At 36.1% G+C, this 19,207-nt stretch overlaps 1 protein-coding gene across 1 annotated transcript in view; it reads right to left on the bottom strand.

Annotated features, from left to right (window-relative positions):
• The window catches only part of ACER3 (alkaline ceramidase 3), a 107,818-nt gene that overhangs the window by 20,802 nt on the left and 67,809 nt on the right, over window positions 1-19,207 (bottom strand). Inside the window, exons 4-7 of the mRNA XM_019726419.2 lie at window positions 16,996-17,048; window positions 14,592-14,673; window positions 10,324-10,359; window positions 7,406-7,464 (exon numbers count right to left, since the gene is read on the bottom strand). Coding sequence (XP_019581978.1) covers window positions 7,406-7,464; window positions 10,324-10,359; window positions 14,592-14,673; window positions 16,996-17,048 — 230 coding nt within the window. The remainder of the gene's footprint in view (window positions 1-7,405; window positions 7,465-10,323; window positions 10,360-14,591; window positions 14,674-16,995; window positions 17,049-19,207) is intronic.

The raw sequence follows: 19,207 nt of genomic DNA on the forward strand, positions 1-19,207 counted from the left end.
TGGTGAGAAATAATTAGGCACTCCTGTACCACCCAGGCAGGGTGGTATAAAGAAGGCCTAGTAGAAAATGAGAATTCTACTCTAGCCCAGCAATAATGAGGAGCTCCTTCCCCCATTGTGGGCCAAGTGAGGCCAAGGAAGACCCTGTACTCCTACCAGTATTTGGCAGTAATGAGGTGGCACTCAGGGACCTGTGGGATTATAACAAAAGATCTAGCATTCACATGACTGGTGTTCTGGGAGGAGAGGAGAAAGAGGGCAGGGCTGAAAGTACTTAATGAAATAGTGGCTAAAATCTTTCAAATTTGACCAAAAAAAACCAAAACCCAAAACAAAACAAAAACCCACAAAAACAAATATATATATATATATATATATATATATATATATATATATATATAAACCCACAGATTCAGGAAGATGAGCCAACCTCAAAAAGATAGAACTCTAAGAAATACACATCAAGAGATACTGTAGTCAAACTTCTGAAAACTAAAGACAAGAGAAAAATCTTGAAAGCAGTAAGAAAGACAAAACAACTTACCTATACTATAGGGGAAAACAATTTGAATGATAGGATTTCTTATCAGAAAAGTTAAGGCCAGAAGAAAGTGGCACAACATTTTTCAACTTCTGAAAGAAAGGAACTGTCAACCTAGAATTCTATATCTAGTGAAAATATCCTTCAGGAATGAAACAGAAATCAAGACATTCTCAAAAAAAAAAAGGAAAACTAAGAGGTTATGTTGCCAACATATCTACCCTAAAAAGATGGCTAAAACTTTTCTAAACAGAAAGAAAATGATGAGAGAAGGAATCTTGGAATGTTAGGAAGAAAGACAAATGGAAAGAGTAAAATACGGTTAAATGTATTTTCCTTTTCCTCTTGAGTTTCTAAATTATGTTTTATGGTTGGGGCAAAAACCATAACACTGTCTGATGCTGTTATAAATGCATGCAGAGAAAATATTTAAGGTAACTGTATTTTAAATAGAGCAGGGAAAAGGCACTGTTATAGGTTTAATTACTTCCCCTCAAAAAAGATATGCTGAAGTCCTAACTCGCAGTACCTCAGAATGTGACCTTATTTGCCAACAGAATTATTGCAGATATAATTAGTTAAGATGAAGTCATCCTGGAGCAGGGTAGGCTCCTTATCCAATATGACTGATGTTTTTATAAGAAGATAGCCATGTGAAGATACAGAGACACAGGGAGAACACCATGTTATGACAAATGCAGAGACTGGAATTATGTAGGTATACGTCAAGGAATTCCAAAGATTGCCAGCAAACTACCAGAAGCTAGGAAGAGGTAAGGATGGATTCACCTACAGGTTTCAGAGGAAGCAAAGCCCCAATGACACCTTAATTTCTGACTTCTAGCCTCCAGAACTATAAAACTATAAATTTCAGTGATTTTAAGCCATCCAGCTTGTGGTACTTTGTTATAACAGCCCTAGGAAACAAATACAGTTATGTAAATGGGAGGTAAGGTTTCTGTACTTCACTGGAACTGGTAAAATTATTGACACTATTAGACCGCAATGTTGTATATGTATGTAACCTATATGTTAATACCAATAAAAATCACTAAAAAAGCTATACAAAGAGAAACACTCATAAACATTATAGATATGCTAAAGAGGGAACTCTAAAAAATGTTCAGTTCACTCAGGAAGATAGGAAAAAAGAAAAAAGAGAAACAAAATACAAAACAAACAGAAAACAAAAAATAAATTGGCAGACAATCCTTAATATATTAATTATGTTAATGTAAATGACCTAAACACATCAATTAAAAAAGATTGGAAGAGTAAATTAAAAATTATATAGTGAATTAAAAACTATATGATGTACAAAGGAAACTCACTTCAAACACAATATAGGCAGGCTGAAAGTAAAAGAATGAAAAAGATATATCACACAAACAGTAAAAAAAAAAAGCTTTATTAATATGGCTATGTTAACATGACATAAAGGAGAGTTCAGGCCAAAGAAAATGACCAGAGACAAAGAAGGTCATTACATCATAACAAAAGTGTCAATCCACTAAGAAGACAGCAATTCTAAATATCTATACACCAAACAACAGAACTGCAAAATGGGGTGAATTATAAGATGAAACAAAAACTGATAGAATGAAGGATAAACAGACAAGTCCACAATTATGTTTGGAAATTTCAACACTTTTCTCTCAACAATTAATATAACTGGACAGAAAATCAACAAGGATATAGAAGAACTCAACAACACCACTGTGCAGCAAATGACTAATTCAGTGGACCTGGAGTGTGCAAACACTGCACATTCCAAAGAAAGGACTGGCTCTTGACTGGTTCCTGGGAGGTAACCTGGCATACCCGATGCTATAAGAATGTCTTTGTATGTCTGACACCTTGGGCCACACCATATGCTAATAATATGATTGATAGTAAATGCCTGTTTTTGTTTGCCTGGAGCCCTAAGTCATGCTATATCAGTTTGACCTCTGGGTAATAAATGTAACCACGAGTATAACAAGTTGATTTGTGTTTTGTGAGTCCTTCTAGCAAATTATTAAACCTGAGGGTGTTCTTAGGGACCTCTGATGCAACCATCAAACATGATCTAATAGACATTAACACAACATTTCACCCAACATCAGCAGAATATAAGTAGATTATTTTCTTCCTGCCACTTCTGCCTCCCCCAACCCCACTCTGGTTAAAGCCATTGTTTCTCAGTCTAGTTGTGTAGGACACAGCTCCCTGGCCCATGCTGGTATTATGAGCCTTGCGCTCCTTCTCCCCGCCCCCCACACCAGCTGTGGCAGTCGGTCTCCGGTCAGCTGCTCACAGCAGCTCACGGCAGCTCTCGCTGGCTGCCAGCAGCTCACGCTGGCCACCTGCCGCTCATGGCAGCACATGGTAGCCCATGGCTGCACACAGCAGCTCGAGGCAGCACACAGCAGCTCATGCCAACCTCCGGCTGCTCATGGCAGCCCAGCTCCAAGGAGAGCTGTTGTTCACAATCTTAGCTGTAGAGGGCTCACTGGCCCATGTGGGAATGGAACCAGTGATCTCGGCGTTAGGAGCAGGTGCTCCAACCACCTGAGGCACTGGGCTGGCCCAGGTTCTTTTCAAGCACACATGAAACATATGTCAAGACAGCCCATACTCTGGCCCATAAAACAAACCTCAACTAATTTAAAAGAAATGAAATAATAGAGAATGTATTCTCTGATCATAATGGAATCAAACTAGAAATAAGAATGATAATAGGAAAATATCCAAATACCTGAGTGTTAAACAACATACTTCTAAACAATCCATGGGTCAAACAGAAACTAAAAAGCATACATTGGACTGAATGAAAATAAAAACACAAAATATCAAAATTTGTGGGACACAGCTGAAGTAGTGCTGACAGAGAAATGTACATGAAATGCTTACTAGAAAAGAGGAAAAGTCTCAAATCAATAATCTAAGCTTCTACCTCAAGAACCTTGAAAAAGAAGAACAAAATAAGCCCAGAAGAAGCAGAAGGAAGGAAAAAATGAAGAGCAGAAATCAATGAAACCAAAAATTGAAAAACAGATAAAATAAAAAATCTGCTTTTTTAAAAGATCAATAAAGTTGACACATTTCTAGCAAGTCTGACAGAGAGAGAGAGAGAGACAGAGGCTCACATATCACCAATATCAGGAATAAAACAGTATATTGCTACAAACCCTGAAGACATCAAAAGAAAGCAAGAAAATAGTATAAACAACTCGACACACATAATTTTGACAACTTATATGTCAAATGGACCAATGAAATGGACCAATGCCTTGAAAAACACAAACTACCACAACGCACTCAATACAAAATTGATAAACTGAATAGTCTTGTAACTATTAAGGAAATTGAATTCATGGTTTTAAAACTGCTCCCCCCAAAAATTATAGGCCCAGATGGTGTAACTGGAGAATTTTACCTAACATTTAAAGAATTCACAACAATTTTACACAGTTTATTACAGAATATAGAAGAGGAAATAACATTTCTCAATTTATTTTATGTAGCTAATATTACCCTGATACAAAAACCAGATAGACAGTAGAAAAAAATAAAACTATAAACAAATATCCTTCATGAACAGAGATGTGAAAGTCCTTAACAAAATATTAACAAGTATCATTTAGAATATATAAAAATAATTTTAGGGCTCAGTTGGTTGGAGCGCGAGCTCTGAACAACAGGGTTGCTGGTTCGATTCCCACATGGGCCAGTGAGCTGCAACCTCCACAACTAGCTTGAAGACAACGGGCTGCAGCTGAGCTGCTGGAAGGGCGGCTGGATGGCTCAGTTGGTTCGAGCGCGAGCTCTCAACAACAAGGGTGTGGGTTCAATTCCTGCATGGGATGGTGGGCTGCGCCCCCTGCAACTAAAGATTGTAAAATGCAACTGGACTTGGAGCTGAGCTGCACCCTCCACAACTAGATTGAAGAACAACTACCTGGAGCTGATGGGCCTGGGAGAAACACACTGTCCCCCAATATTCCCCAATAAAATTTATTAAAAAAAAAAAAAAAAAAGAATTTTACACCATGACTAAGCGGGGTGCATTCAGAATACAAAGCTGGTTCAATATTTAAAAATTAATCAATGTAATCCACCCACCATACTAACAGACGACAGGAAACAATCATATAATCAAATCAGTTGACAAAGGAAAATAAGCTGACAAAATTCAATACCCATTCATGATAAAGAGTTTCAGAAAATTAGGGATAGCAACTTCCACAATTTGATCATCTAAAAAAACCACACAGCTAACATTGTACTTAATGGTGAAAGACTGAATACTTCTCTAAGATTGGGAAATAGGCAAGGATATTTGCTCTCACCTCTCTTATTCAACATAGTCCTAGAAGTTCTAGCCAGGGTAATAAGGCAAAAAAGGAATTCAAAACCACATACATTAGAAAAGATGACACAAACTGTCCCTATCAGCAGCAAATCTCAAGGAATCTTTAAAAGTTTCCTAGAACTATTAAATTCAGCACGGTTGCAGAATACAAAATAAACATAAAGAAAATCAATTATATTTCAATATAATAGCAATGAACACATGGGCACCAAGATTTAAAAATACAATACCATTTACAATTGCTTGAAAAATGAACATTCCAGAATGATGATGAAAGAAATCAGAGATGATCTAAATAAATGGAGAGACACACTGTATTCTTAGATTAGAAAACTCAACATAGTAAAGATGTCAATTCTTCACAAATTGACATGCAGGTTTAATGCAATCCTATCAAAATGCCAACAAGATTTTAAATATAGACAATATTATTCTAAAATTTATATGGAAAGGTAAAGGAACCCAAACAGCTAAAAGAATTCTGAAAAAGGAGGGAGAAAAATCAATTTATATGATTTGAGGAGTTATTGGATAGCTACAGTAATCAAGAAAGTGTGGTGTGGCATTGCTGGAGAGATAGACACAGATCAATGCAACAGAATAAAAACCCTAGAAATAGATCCATACAAGAATACCCAAATAATTTTTGAGAAAGGTGTAAAAGCAATTCAGTGGAGAAAGGATAGCCTTTTCAACCAATGATCCTAGAGAAGTTGGACATTGATAGGTAAAAAATGGACCTTGATCTAAGCCTCACACCTTATACAAAAACTTACTCAAAATAAATCATGAACTTCAATGCAAAATGTCAAACTATACAAAACTTTTAGAAAACAACATGGGAGAAAATCTAGGGTTTGGCATTGAGTCCTTAGGTTTGACACCAAAAGCATGATCCATAAAAGGAAAATTGGCAAATTAGACTTTATCAAAATTAAAATTTTTTTACCCTGTGAAAGACCCCATGAAGAGAAGGAAAAGACAAGGTACAGACTGGGAAAAGATGTTTGTGAGCTACATATTTGATGAAGGATTACTACCTAGAATATAAAAAGAATGCTCAAAACTCAACCGGAAAAAAAGAAACAATCCCATTAGAAAATGGGTAGACACGAACAGACATTTAAGCAAAGAGGATATACGGGTGGCAAATAAGCACATGAAAATACGTTCGACATAATTAGACATTGAAGAAATGAGATAAAACCACAATGAGGTATCAGTATATGTGTCATGGAAGAATGGCTAAAATGAAAAATAGTGACTACACTAAATGTTGACAAGAATACAGAGAAACTGGGTCACTTATACATGGCTGGTAGGAATGTGAAATGGTAGAGCCACTCTGGAAAACAGTTTGGCAGTTTTGAGAAAAACTAAACATACAACTCTCATAGAATCTAGCAATTCCACCTTGGGGATTTATTCCAGAGAAATGAAAACTTATATTCACATAATAACATATAAACAAATGTTCATAGCAGCTTTATTCATAATAATCAAAACGTGAAAATAATCCAGGTGTCATTCAACAGGTGTATGGTTAAACTATGGTACATTCATATCATGGAATACTAACTACTCAGCAATAGAAAGGAATGAACTATTGGTACACTCAACAACTTATATTAATCTCCAGTGAATTTTGCAAAGTACAAAAGGCCAATCCCAAAGGTTATATATACTGTATGATTACATTTATATAACATTCTTGAAATAAAAAAATTATAGAAATGAAGGACTGATTAGTTGTTTCCAGGGGCAAGGATAGGGGGTGAGGGGATGGGGTAAGAGGGAAGTGGGTGTGACTATAAAAGGACAACACAGGGATTCGAGTGGGGATGGAATTGTTCTATATCTCGACTTTATCAATGTCAAATTCTGATTGTGATATTGTACTATAGTTTGATAAGATGTTACCCATTAGAGGAAACTGGTAAAGGGTACAGGGGATCGCTCTTTAATTATTTCTTACAAATGCATATGCTTCTAAATTACCTACAAGTTTAATTTAAAAAAAAAAGAATAAACCTATAAATCATACTATTTATTTATTGTGCACCTATGGAAGGTACTCACACGAATATTATTTAATCTTTATGAACTCTATTAAGATTATCACTATTTCCTCAATGATATTTATGGAACATGGATTCTTTGTGACATTAATAGCCTTCCTTGAAACATGTTCTATAAAAGGAGTTCCTTAGTCAAGTAGTCTGAAGAACATAAAAACAATTTCTTTTACTGTAGGATTTTTAAAGGCCTTTAGTATACATTATAAATATTCAAAAGGAGGCCATCATTGGAACTCTTCTTTTCACATGATGCCTTTTAACAACTTGCTTAAAGAACCAGTATTCCTTGTAATATACCATAAAAAATGTTGGATTATAGTTTGCAATCAATATCCCTGCTGGAGTTGGGTTTTATGTGTCATTTCAATTTAGGCTATAGATTTATCACCTGAATGCACGCTAGTCATAGTGTTGCTGACCCAATCTACTTACCATGTAACAATATAAATAGATCGAAGTACTAATGTGAAGACCAACACTCCATACATGACCTGAATAAGAAAGGAAAAATGAAGTTAGGAAAATCATTATTCTTTGGCAAAGTATATAAAAATAGCCCTCCTAATTAAATGTAAACATTTATTATCTTCAAATATTTTAAAGAACAGAATTTTTTAAAAATATGTACTTATATAATTAAGAGTCATGCTAACCTTTGATGAAAAATTAAGAGTCTGCTTGTAAATAACTGATATCAGAAGTCAATTTTAATTCTGAATGGTTACATGAAATTTTAAACGTCTGTTGAAACCTGAACAAATGTTGTAATTTTGCCGCACACTCCCTAGATCCTTTCCTTCTCTTTAAGTAACTGATTCTACTTCCCATTTTATAACAGTATAAATATGAACTCTTTTAAACTCTCCTCCTAAATGTTTCTGCATTCACAAATGCGTCCTCTCCCTGCATTCTTTCTCCCATTTCAGTCTCCAAAGAAACAGATGGCCATTTCTTCTTGACTGAGGTAAATCTAATTTGAGTTCTTTATTCTATATGCTCCTACATATTCCTAGACTTGGCTCTATCAACTAACCTCTTTCTCTTCTGTATTGAGCAATGGATAAGTACTACCATGTTTCCCCGAAAATAAGAACTGGTCTTATATTAATTTTTGCTCCAAAAGACACATGAGGACGTATTTTCAGGGGATGTCTTATTTTGTCATGTACAACAATCTACATTTATTCAACTACATGACATTTTCTGGAACATTGTCATAACGTACTAAATGCATCCGTCTGGCTGACGATCTTAACTGGGGCTTATTTTGATGGTTGGTCTTATTTTTGGGGAAATACAGTACTACCTGGAAAACTGAACTGAATGGGAAGACTGAACTTTTAAAAGTATGAAATATTACATACAAAAAAAATGGATACAATATAAAGGTACAGTTTAATGAACACTTAAGTAGCCAATAGCTGGGAAAGTACCATTCAGGTCAAGAAATGGATCCCTGTTAGCACCTGAAAATGCTGCTTGTGTCTCTTCCCAGTCCAGCCCTCTCCTTTCCTCCTTAGAGGAAACCATTCTACTGACTTTCATAATAAAAATTTTCTTGCTTTTCTTTACATATTTACTAACTTAAACTGGTCTCCTAAACATGTTCCTAAATAATATTGTTTGTTTTCCTGAATTTTAATTTGAATTGAACTGACTTTGAATTTATAGAATAATATTGTATGCATATATTTTTGTCTTGTCTTTTAAAATTCAGTTATGTTGTGTATATAGTCATAGTTCATTAATTTTTGATGTTATATACGATTTAATTGGATAACAATTTATCTATCCATTCTTGTATTGATGGACAGTTGGGGGTTATTTCCAATTTTCCAGTTTTCACTGCTACAAACATTCTTATTCACATATCCTAGTATACATGTACAGAAGTTCCTCTAGGGTATGTACCTAGGGATTTTTAATCTCTAAACTTAGGATATAAGCCATAGCTACAAACTTTCATCCTGCCTCCCTTCCTATCAGCAAACATTACCACTATACACAGTGAAGAAAATATTCATTACTGGAAAAACACATGGAAATTGCAGCATGGGAAATTATATGAATAGTTTGTTACTTTTATTACATAAATATAGTGTCAAATAGGTCTAAAACACAAAATGAAAAATTGATGGCCATAAACTTACAAAAATTAACCTCAAATTTCCAAATTTGTTTTTTTGTGGTTATGACTTTTCTTTCTTATAAAGGCAAACAAAATTTTATAAAAACTGAAGTATTCTTCATATAAATAAACTTATTCTTCATTTCTTATACTGTGTCAATTAATCTTTCTAAATAAAGAGGTAATTACTTAATTACATCACTTCAAACTATAATAAACAGGAAAGTGAATGCGTCCTCTCCAGTAACATCTACTTAGTACATCTGCTTTCAGCTGGCCTGTAGAAAAGCAAGGCACAATCATGTGGTTTTGGAATTTATTTTAAAAAATAGATTTCAGGTAGATGATTATTGTGTAGCTTCATTTTTAAAAGTTATGGGAACATTTACTTTTTATATAAGCACAAAATATTCTAAAACTACAAGGCCTCTGATACTCCTGAAATATGTGTTTATTCATTTCTTTATTTTTGTTTGATAGTTTGTTTAAAGAATGGTGACAGGAGTCAAACAAATCCAGGTTACAATCCTGGCTCTGCCCCTAAATAACTGTGCGACCCGAGGGCAAATTACTTAATGTCTCTGAGTTCATTCACCTTATCACGTGGACAATAATCCCTCATTTGTAGGACGCCTGGGGAGATTAGAGTCTGTGGAGTAATGAGCATTGTGCCAGGCACATGGTGGCATTCACTAAACAATCGCTCTCTTGATTTAGGGTCTGCCACTTCATTTCACTCTGGTTTCATTATGGGATGCACTTACATCATTATTTCCTACAGCAAAGTTCCCTGTGTTTGCTTCCCTCAATCTAAATAACCTCCCACCTCAAAAAACTTATTAAAATATATATTAGGGGGAAAATATTCAAGAGTTTTCAGTCTATATTTTCTAGAAATTAACATCATAAAAATGACTTTATACATGTATGTGCATGATGCTTCCTGTTTTTTCCACTTATGAGAGTAATGCTGCCCTGTATTACCAACTACCAGCAGCCAGCTGAGCCTGGGCGTTGGCTGTTCCAGGTATATTCCTGTTACCTACACCTCGCTCCTGTAGGCACCTGAATTTTGCAACCTGTTTTAAACAGTGAGTTTTCTTAGGACATCTACCATCTCATTTCCAGAAGTTGTATCTATATGTAATTTACCAGAAATGGAAAACATAAGGCAGGCAAGTCTTGTTAAACAATCAAATGTGTAATAATTTTTAAGAATTACCTGATGGAATATAGGCTCCTTTACCTTAAGGTAAACCTGCAAAATATTAAAACACATGTGAATGAAGTGCATTATGGAAGGTAAAGAAAACCTATTCCCACAATTCTGCAAATCCCAAACCTCTCCTGCGTTTTCCAGTCCGGCCACTCAGATCTGACTCCAGCCATGCAAAACCAATCGGATTGGGTGGCAGGCCGTAGGAGGGCTAGTCCCTACAGCTGAGTCTCCCCCAGTGCTGTCTTTGTCATGGTAAACGACACGTTTCAAAGCCGCTGTGGATGATTCTGGCCCTCTTAGCCTCTGCATCAGCCTCAACTGAGGGGCAAAGATGCTCTGCTACTTGTGAGGCTATGCTGACAATCCTGTAGCAGACCTGTTCTACAGTAGAAAGAACACTGGACTTAGGAGTTAGAGACAGGGGTTAAATTTTAGACTCTGCCACTTACTTGCTACAAGCCTTAAGCAAGTAAGTAGCATTTATTTAACCAAGACTCATTTTTCCTTATCTGGATAATGGGAATAATAGTGGTGAGGAATAATAAGTTAAAATAGGTGAAAGTGTCTAGCATATAATAAGTGAAAACATTTAAAACAATTTTTTTGTGCTTTCTTCTGCTTCCAAAAACCTCTAACTCACTCACTTGGATGCATTCCCAGTTACAAAGAAACCTGTTTTAGGCTCCAATGTCATGTGGGTGATTAAGTTCAATACCTATTTAAGATTTAGCATACATTTATTGCCCTATTGGAGTATATCTTTGAAATGACGTGCTAGAGAGGAGTCAAAATTCAAATTATAACCTTGAAATGCTCCCATCGCTTATAAGACAAAGTCCAAATTTCAAAGCCTTTCATGATCTCACTCTTGCCTTTCTGTTTGGCCTCACTGTTCTCTTACGTTTTTTTCATCCTAGGCTCCAGAAAGTGCAGTGCTTTCCCAAATTTTCTAGCTTCATGCTTCTGTATCTTTACACATGTTGCTCTTTGCTTTGTTCAGAAATCCTTCCCCGCTGGCAAACACTAATCTTTCAAGATTCAGCTCAAACTATACCTCTTTCTTGAAGCCTTTTCTGATTCTTTCTTTATTCAACGGAAGCAACTACTCACCCTCCTCTGTACCCTCACTGTCCATGTATAAACTTCGAGGCACTACTTTGTTTCTCTCCCCTAAGAGGCAATAATCTCTTTGACAGCAAGGACTGTGTTTAGATATCTCTAGATCCTCATTTAATGTAGTGCTGATCTCACAAATGTTATATAATTTTACTATTTCTTATTCCTAGAGGAAGTTCCTTCCCTCGCTACAAGAGGAGATTATTTCCTTTAGGCACCCATAGAGCTTTAATAGTAAGATGTGTATGAGACATTATATCTCTAATTCTAAAATCAGTAAGGAAGAATGCTTGTAATCTCTGAAGTTTGTTATTTCAAAATACTAATTTCCCTTTTTATAGTTTCAGATTCCCATTGTTACAAATAAAAGCAACACAAGAGTGCATGCCTCTTAAAGACTTTTTTTAAGGCAAAAGAATTATGGAGCCCTTACTATGTGCCAGGTATTAATTCTCACAACTAATATGAAATATATACTATTATTATCTTCATTTTACAAATGATGAAAACTAAAGCAGAGAGTAACCTGCCCCAGGCCCCATAGTTATAATATTAAGTAATAGTGTTGGTCCAAACTCAGATCTGATAGACTCCCCAGCCTATGTTTCCAACCACATCAGTTCTTAACTCACAAGGGGGTTTAGTCTTGACTCTGCCACCAATTCTCCATATAAACTTGGTTGGCCCGGCAAGTCACTAAAACTCTCCGGACTTCATTCTCTTCTTTGATACAGTTACAAGACTTCTTTTCACCTCTGAAATTCTAGGATTCTCCCATGATTAATGAGTACGTAGTTTATGTAAAGGGCTATGTAGAAGGGCAATGTCGAAGCATAAGAAAAGAGTCTATCTGTGTTCTTTCAACCTCCTATTCACCTTTTCAGCTCACTGAAAGCTAGTTTCTGCCTCCATCAATCTATCTCTGACAGTATCCTTATTAAGGTTACCTAGTCTTTTAATTGAAATTGTTAATGAGTCAAACCTCAACCTTCATTTAACTCATCCTCTCATGAGAAGCAACTAATATTGTTATTCCTTCTAGAAATCTCTTTGTACTCTGTAGCAGACTCTCCTAGTTTTGCTATATCTCTGATTACTAGTTCTCAGTCTCCTTGCTGGCTCCATTTCTTCCACTTGACCCTCAAATGTCAGTGTTCCAAGTACAGCATGATGACTAGTTAATAACACTGGAAATTTGCTAAGAGAGTAGTTTCCAGGTGCTCTCATCACACCACACTAAAAAAATGGTAACTATGTGGGAAGATATGTTCATCAGCTTGACTGTAGTAATCATTTCACTATGTATATGTTTCTCAAATTATCATGTCATACACCTTAATGCATACAACTTTTATTTTAAAATGTTGATTCTTATTGAAATCCTTAGGCATTAGGAAATGAGGTATCCTAATTTGATTATAAAAAGAGTTTGTAAACTGACTAGCTTTGAATGTCCAACAGACAAATCAACTGTAACTTTTAGAGTATAATATCATAAATGTATACTCTTTTGCTTATCTCTATTTAAAAAAAAGTCCGTGTTGTATCTCTGGTCATCTTAATGGTCTATGCTAGCTCTGTTCCCACGTTTCTAGTACCACCTATACCCTGACAACCCCCAAATCCACATCTTTAGCCCAGCCTACCTGGTAAACCTCACATACCAATACTATCAGGCACCTCAATCTGAACACATTCCAAGTTGAATTTCTCTATGTCTACTCCCATGACACAAATCTTCTCATTATCTTTCCTGCAAAATCTGCTCTTCCTCCAAGTTTTCCTAACTTGGTTAAGGATCTACTGTACATCCTGCCGACCAGGCCATAAACTGAGGAATCATTCTAGACAATTCCTTCTTTTTACTCCATTTCCAGCCCCTTTACTTAGTATATCACAAGTCCTGTGGATTGTTATTTATGACAGCTTTCCATCCCCACAGCTACCTTCAGTCTGAGTCTTGGATCTTGCCTAAGCAAATGCAAAACTCCCTAAGTCTAGCCCCCGACTCCTCTAATCCAGCCTCCACAACCAATGTAACCTTTCTAAAACACACATCTAATTACGTTTTTCCTCTACTTTGAACCAGTTAATCGTTCCACACTACTATGAGGATAAATATCCAAACTTATACATGGCATATCAGGGTCTTTATAATCTGACATTTGTCCAATTCACTAAACTCATTCACTCCTCACCATTTAACACATGCTCCAGCCATATTAAATCTCTCCTAATTCTACTGGTCGGCTGATTTAATTAAATCTTTCCCCATTCCACTGGCAGAGGTAATTCAATGAGAAAATAAATGTAAACTACAGTATCTGACAAATAGTAAGCACTTAAAAAAATGATAGTTCATTATGTTGTTTCTGGGTTCAATGCCTACGAACAACGCGAGTCTATTAAGAAATGCTTCACCACATCCTTTTCCAGGGGCCTGGCGAATTCCTAATCAGCCGTTAAAACCCAGCTCAAGTGTCTCCTCTCTGAAGATTTCCTTGACCCATTCAAGCAATCTTCATCGATCCTCTTCATCTCTATTATTGTAGTTATCTTTTGATGCAATTCTTTGTTTACACGTTTGACTTCTTTACTGGAATGTACTCCTCAACCATAGCAATTGCTTCTTAGTCATCTGTATTTTCTATGGCCTGATATGGTAGGTTTGCAATAAAAGTTTGTTGAAATGAGTATCTCTTATTATAAAATGCAATTCACTTGAGGAAAAAAAGCACCCGGGTCGGATCAGAAGTGACCAGTTATCTCAACTTATTAGAAAAAGCTAACCATTAAAATAGTCATATTAGGCCCAACAGAATAGAGCCAATCTCTCTCTCTCTCTCTATTTTTTTTAACAAACAGGAGGTAGTATGTCCATCCATGAGAAAAAGTTAATTTTTTTCCATTGACACTCATATCTGCCTTTTGACTTTTGTCCTTGTGTAAGAAAACCCCAGATTTTTAAAAAAGTTGTTTCAATGTTTTGTTGAGAAATAATACCTAAACAGGAAACAAAGGAGGAGTATCTGTGAGTTTTGTGTAGAAACATTTCAGTTTGAACAGTATGAAGCAAAAGCTGGAAGCAAAATGTGCCAAACTCCATATATGGCTAGTTTACATGTTTAATCTGTTAGAAACAAAATATGACTTACTGTGGTTACTATTAAACTGAATAGAACTAAGATGAAAAGCAGATGGTAGTTTACTGAGTTCTTGGTCTTGAAACATTCAAACCTTAAAAAAAAAAAGAAATAGAAACTTGTTTTAGAATATAAAACTAGAACAAATAGAATGCTGTTTCACCGCTTGCACGCTGGGTCTAGTGATGCCCACCATTTCCTCCCACCCACACTCTCATCTTGGAGCTCTGACTGCTTCCAGCCTCCCAGAGGCTGGGGAACCAGGAGGGGGCACCTTACTTAAACTGGGCCAATGAGAGTCTTTCTTCCAAACATTTGGAGTTTGGGAGCCAGAGACTGAATCAATTAAATGCGGAGAGTCAAAGTACAAAGCCACATGGATTCAAGTTCTGATGCTGATATCTGGGGAGATAAACTGAATGAACAAGTAGGTGAATGAGCAGAGAAGTGATTTTCAGGGAGGAAAACATAAGATTTGAAACCATGTGGAGAGGAAGGAACAGAGAAAAGAGGGAGGGAAAGAAGCTGTCCTTCCAGTCTAGTGAGACTGTACTTCCTGCTATTGGGCTCCGTATAATTTCCTCATGTCCTTACAACAAATCAATTCTCTCTTAACTCAAGCTGCTTGAGTAGGTTTCTCTGTCTTGTGACTAATGATCCTGGACTAAGGCGCACTATTAGGTAAAATGTCATTGTATTATAATTGTTGCTTTACTCATCTGTCTTCCCAGCCAGACTCTGAATTCCTTGTGTGTAGGGACAAAAATCTTTTTTTCCATATATGACGAGACAGTCACTAGGATAGTGTCTGACATACAGGAAATATTCAGTAAATAAACAAATATGAACAAATATTTGGCCATCAGTTAAGTATCCAACCTTTGAGACTATTTTTTTGGTACAAGTTAGAATTTTCTGTTTACTAATTAATTGGCTGTGGGAATTGGACCCAACGCCTATTTCCTTACCTATAAAAAAATGGTGGTCGCCCAGATGATTTTTAAGATTTCCTTTATCTTTAAATTCTGTAACTTGATGACTTACTAAAAAGAGCTCATCTGAAAGTATTTTTCTAGATCTGGGCAGCAAACTACAGCTCAAGGGCAATTTCTCAGCCTAAGCCCATTTTTGTAAATAAAATTTTACTGGCACACAGTCACATCCATTTGTTTACATATTGATGTCTGCTTCCAAGCTACAACAGCTAAGTTGAAGAGTTGCAACAGAGACCACAGGCCCACAATGCCTAAAATAATTACTATCTTGTCCTTTACCAAAAAAAATTTCAGAAGAGCTCTATTTTAATAATGTAGTTTTTGAACTATTTTGAATTTTACATAGAGGATATACTTGAGCTAACAATGATGATCACATTGAAAAGAATCAGACAACCATCACATAAGGGGTTCAGAGATGTCTTAAGTATTAGTGCTAGGGACTAGAAGGTATAGTAGAAGGTAAGGTTATTAGACTTGTAGTACAATTTTCATCTCTGACACTAACTTCATGATCTTAGGTGAGTCACCTAAGCATAAGCTTTGCTTGTATCTGTGCATGAAAAAAAGAGTTCTTCGGAAAGTAACCTCACAGGGTGACCTGATCATAAATTCCTAAAGGAGCAGGTCATGATGGGTAGTCATACCCCAGGCATATATCATTTTTAGTAAAAGGTTTCTTTGCTTTAAGCATGTCCTGTCCATTGTTTTTGTGAATCTAGGTTAACACACCTTTGACTTAAGCATAACCACCCTCAAGAAAACACAGAATCTTATTAACTGTCCTGTAATCCAATCCCTGCCTTGCTTTCTCCCACCTTTATGTAATCTTTTTTAAATTCCTTCCTTAATTTCAAATGCATAAAAGAAACTGCAAAACTGTTATTCTGGGAGCATTTGAGATCTTGCTTCCTGGCACTGTCGTCAGTTTTGGCTCAAATAAACTCGTATACAAATTCTCTACAGGTTTGGACGTTTCTTACATGGACGTACCCTTAGACAAGTTACTAAATCTCTCTGTGCTTCATTTCATCATCTATAATACATGGACAATATTCATTTATCTTGCACAACTGTGAGAATTAGAGATGACTTGATATCTCTAGAACAATTACAGGTACAAAGTAGATAAATACTATTTTTATGGCATAATATATAAAATCTTTATCTAAATTTGTATGCATTCATAACTCAAGAAAAGCAAATTATGCAACTTAAGTCAAATTTAAGTAAGAGTTTATCTAAATTGGCTATAGGGCGTTGAGATCACAAAAGTTATAATCTTTTACAATATTACAATCTCCCAGTAACAATGAGTTACAGTGCTTAATTTACTATGAGGCAAATATGAATTTTAAATATACCAAACAATTGAATTTTAAACTATATCAAACAACTTAATTTTAAACTTAAGTACTTACATGCAGTACACAAAAATACAACAGCTATAAATCATTGGGAGTTCATCCAAAAGCTGTAAGAAACAAAGGCAGATAATAGGACTTGAATATTGTAGAGCTGCAATTATGTAAATCAAAATAAAACATCAGAATGATTAAGATGGCCACCTCATTACCTCTTTTAGTAGCTCTTTTACATATTTATCACCATCTAATTTACTCTGAGTGTGCATGTTAAGCCATATTTAGGCCAGGAGCAGAAACCTTATCTTAAAAGCCATCTTGCCTTGATCCTGTCTTGCTTTACCTCCTAGGGGCCTGGGCGGTCTGGACGGTGACCTGCGGCCAGTGTGTGGAGCTGGAGGGCTTGGTCACACCCTGAAACCCTTTGTCAATGAAAACCCCCTGAAGCATTGCAGGGGGAACAGCCTTGCTTACCCCCACCTATAAAACTCCATACCCCTCTTTGCTCAGGGAGGTTATGGTTTTTTCTCTCTGCTCTCACCTGACCTCCTGCAGCTCAAACACGCCACATAAATTCTAATAGACTGATCTTGGTCTCCCGTGACTCATTCCTTCAGCCATGCCTAACAGTGTATATTTAGTTTATTGTTTTTGAACAAACAAGCTTATCCATCCATCTGTCTGCCCTAATGTATATACCTAAGTAGCTCAGATCATTTGGTATCACAAACTATGGTATCATACTTCCAGGAAAGAATGATGCCCACCATCGTTCTGTGGGTCCCCATCAGGTCTGTGGGTCCTAGCAGTATTCTTTGCATTTCTCCCCCTTCCTATAGCACTTAGGATGGATAAAATGTCCACCAATATATACTAGAAGAGATATTAATAGTCAGGAAGTCATTTAGTTAATCTAAGTAACCTATGTCTCTGAAAAATAGTATTATCATCATTAGCAATAATAATAATTATAGCTATTATGTATTCAGCTACAAGCTAAGTGTTGTAGATAGGTTATTTCTAATCCTTAAACTAATACTACAGAATTTATTTATCCACTAGATATGTAGTTAATTAATTCTTTAATAATGTATCAACTATGTACCACACAATGTGTTAGAAACTGAAAATACAATGAAAACAAGACACGGTCACTGCCTTAAAGGAATTCACAGTCTAGTAAGGTAGAAAAAGTGAAAAACACGTAATTAATATAGGGTAAAATTCCAACAAAAGGGGCACACAGAAGCCAGAGAAGACTGTGACAGGAAATGAAACGGGGTAGTAAAGAAAGGCATTGAAGGAAGAAAGAAGAGAGCTTATGCAAAGTGATCTATTCTGGTAAATTACTAGAATAATGAAAATTGCAGTGTTTCAGTGAGGTCTTATGGTTAAGTGTTTTACATTCATTATCTCATTTAATTTACCCAACAATTCTAAGACTGGTACTATTATCTCCATTCCAAGATGAGAACGCTTAGGTTTAGACATTTTAAGCAACTTGCCCGAGATCACAGAGCTAGCAAGTTAAGAGAGCCAGACTTTGAGCTGACTCTGGAGTACACCTCTACATTATGTTGCCTCTAAAACCTCTCACTTGAATCACCGTTAAATGTTCAAAAAAACCTTGCACAGTATCATGCATGATGTGCTATAGATAAATCTACCATAAGTTTTATTCTATAAAAAAGATTCCTCTAGTTAAAGTTTTGAACCAGAATCTACTGGCTTTACATTAAACTTCTTTTGCATTTTCACCTTCTTTATCAAGTTTTCATGTGTTAGCAAAATATTTGTGCAATTACTTGGCCATTTCCACAATGTACTGAGGTGTGTAAATGGCCCATTTGGGGGGAATCTATCCATATATCTGGAGGGTAGGACATAAAAAGATCTACTCTGTGTGTTATCCCATAGGCCTATTCATATAGTCAATGCAAGGCAGCTGAAATAATTGCTGTCATTCTTTTTTTTTCAAATGTTCACAAAGTTTTTATTTATTTTTATTTTTATTGGGGAATATTAGGGAACAGTGTGTTTTTCCAGGGCCCATCAACTCCAAGTCGTTGTCCTTCAATCTAGTTGTGGAGGGCGCAGCTCAGCTAGCTCCAAGTCAAGTTGACGTTTTCAATCTTTAGTTGCAGGGGGCGCAGCCCACCATCCCATGACGGAATTGAACCAGCAACCTTGTTGTTAAGAGCTCACACTATAAACAACTGAGCCATCCGGCCGCCCCCTGGCAGCTCAGCGGCAGCTTGTTGTCTTCAAT

Source organism: Rhinolophus sinicus, linkage group LG06 (genome assembly GCF_036562045.2).
Source record: "Rhinolophus sinicus isolate RSC01 linkage group LG06, ASM3656204v1, whole genome shotgun sequence".
Taxonomy (NCBI): domain Eukaryota; kingdom Metazoa; phylum Chordata; class Mammalia; order Chiroptera; family Rhinolophidae; genus Rhinolophus; species Rhinolophus sinicus.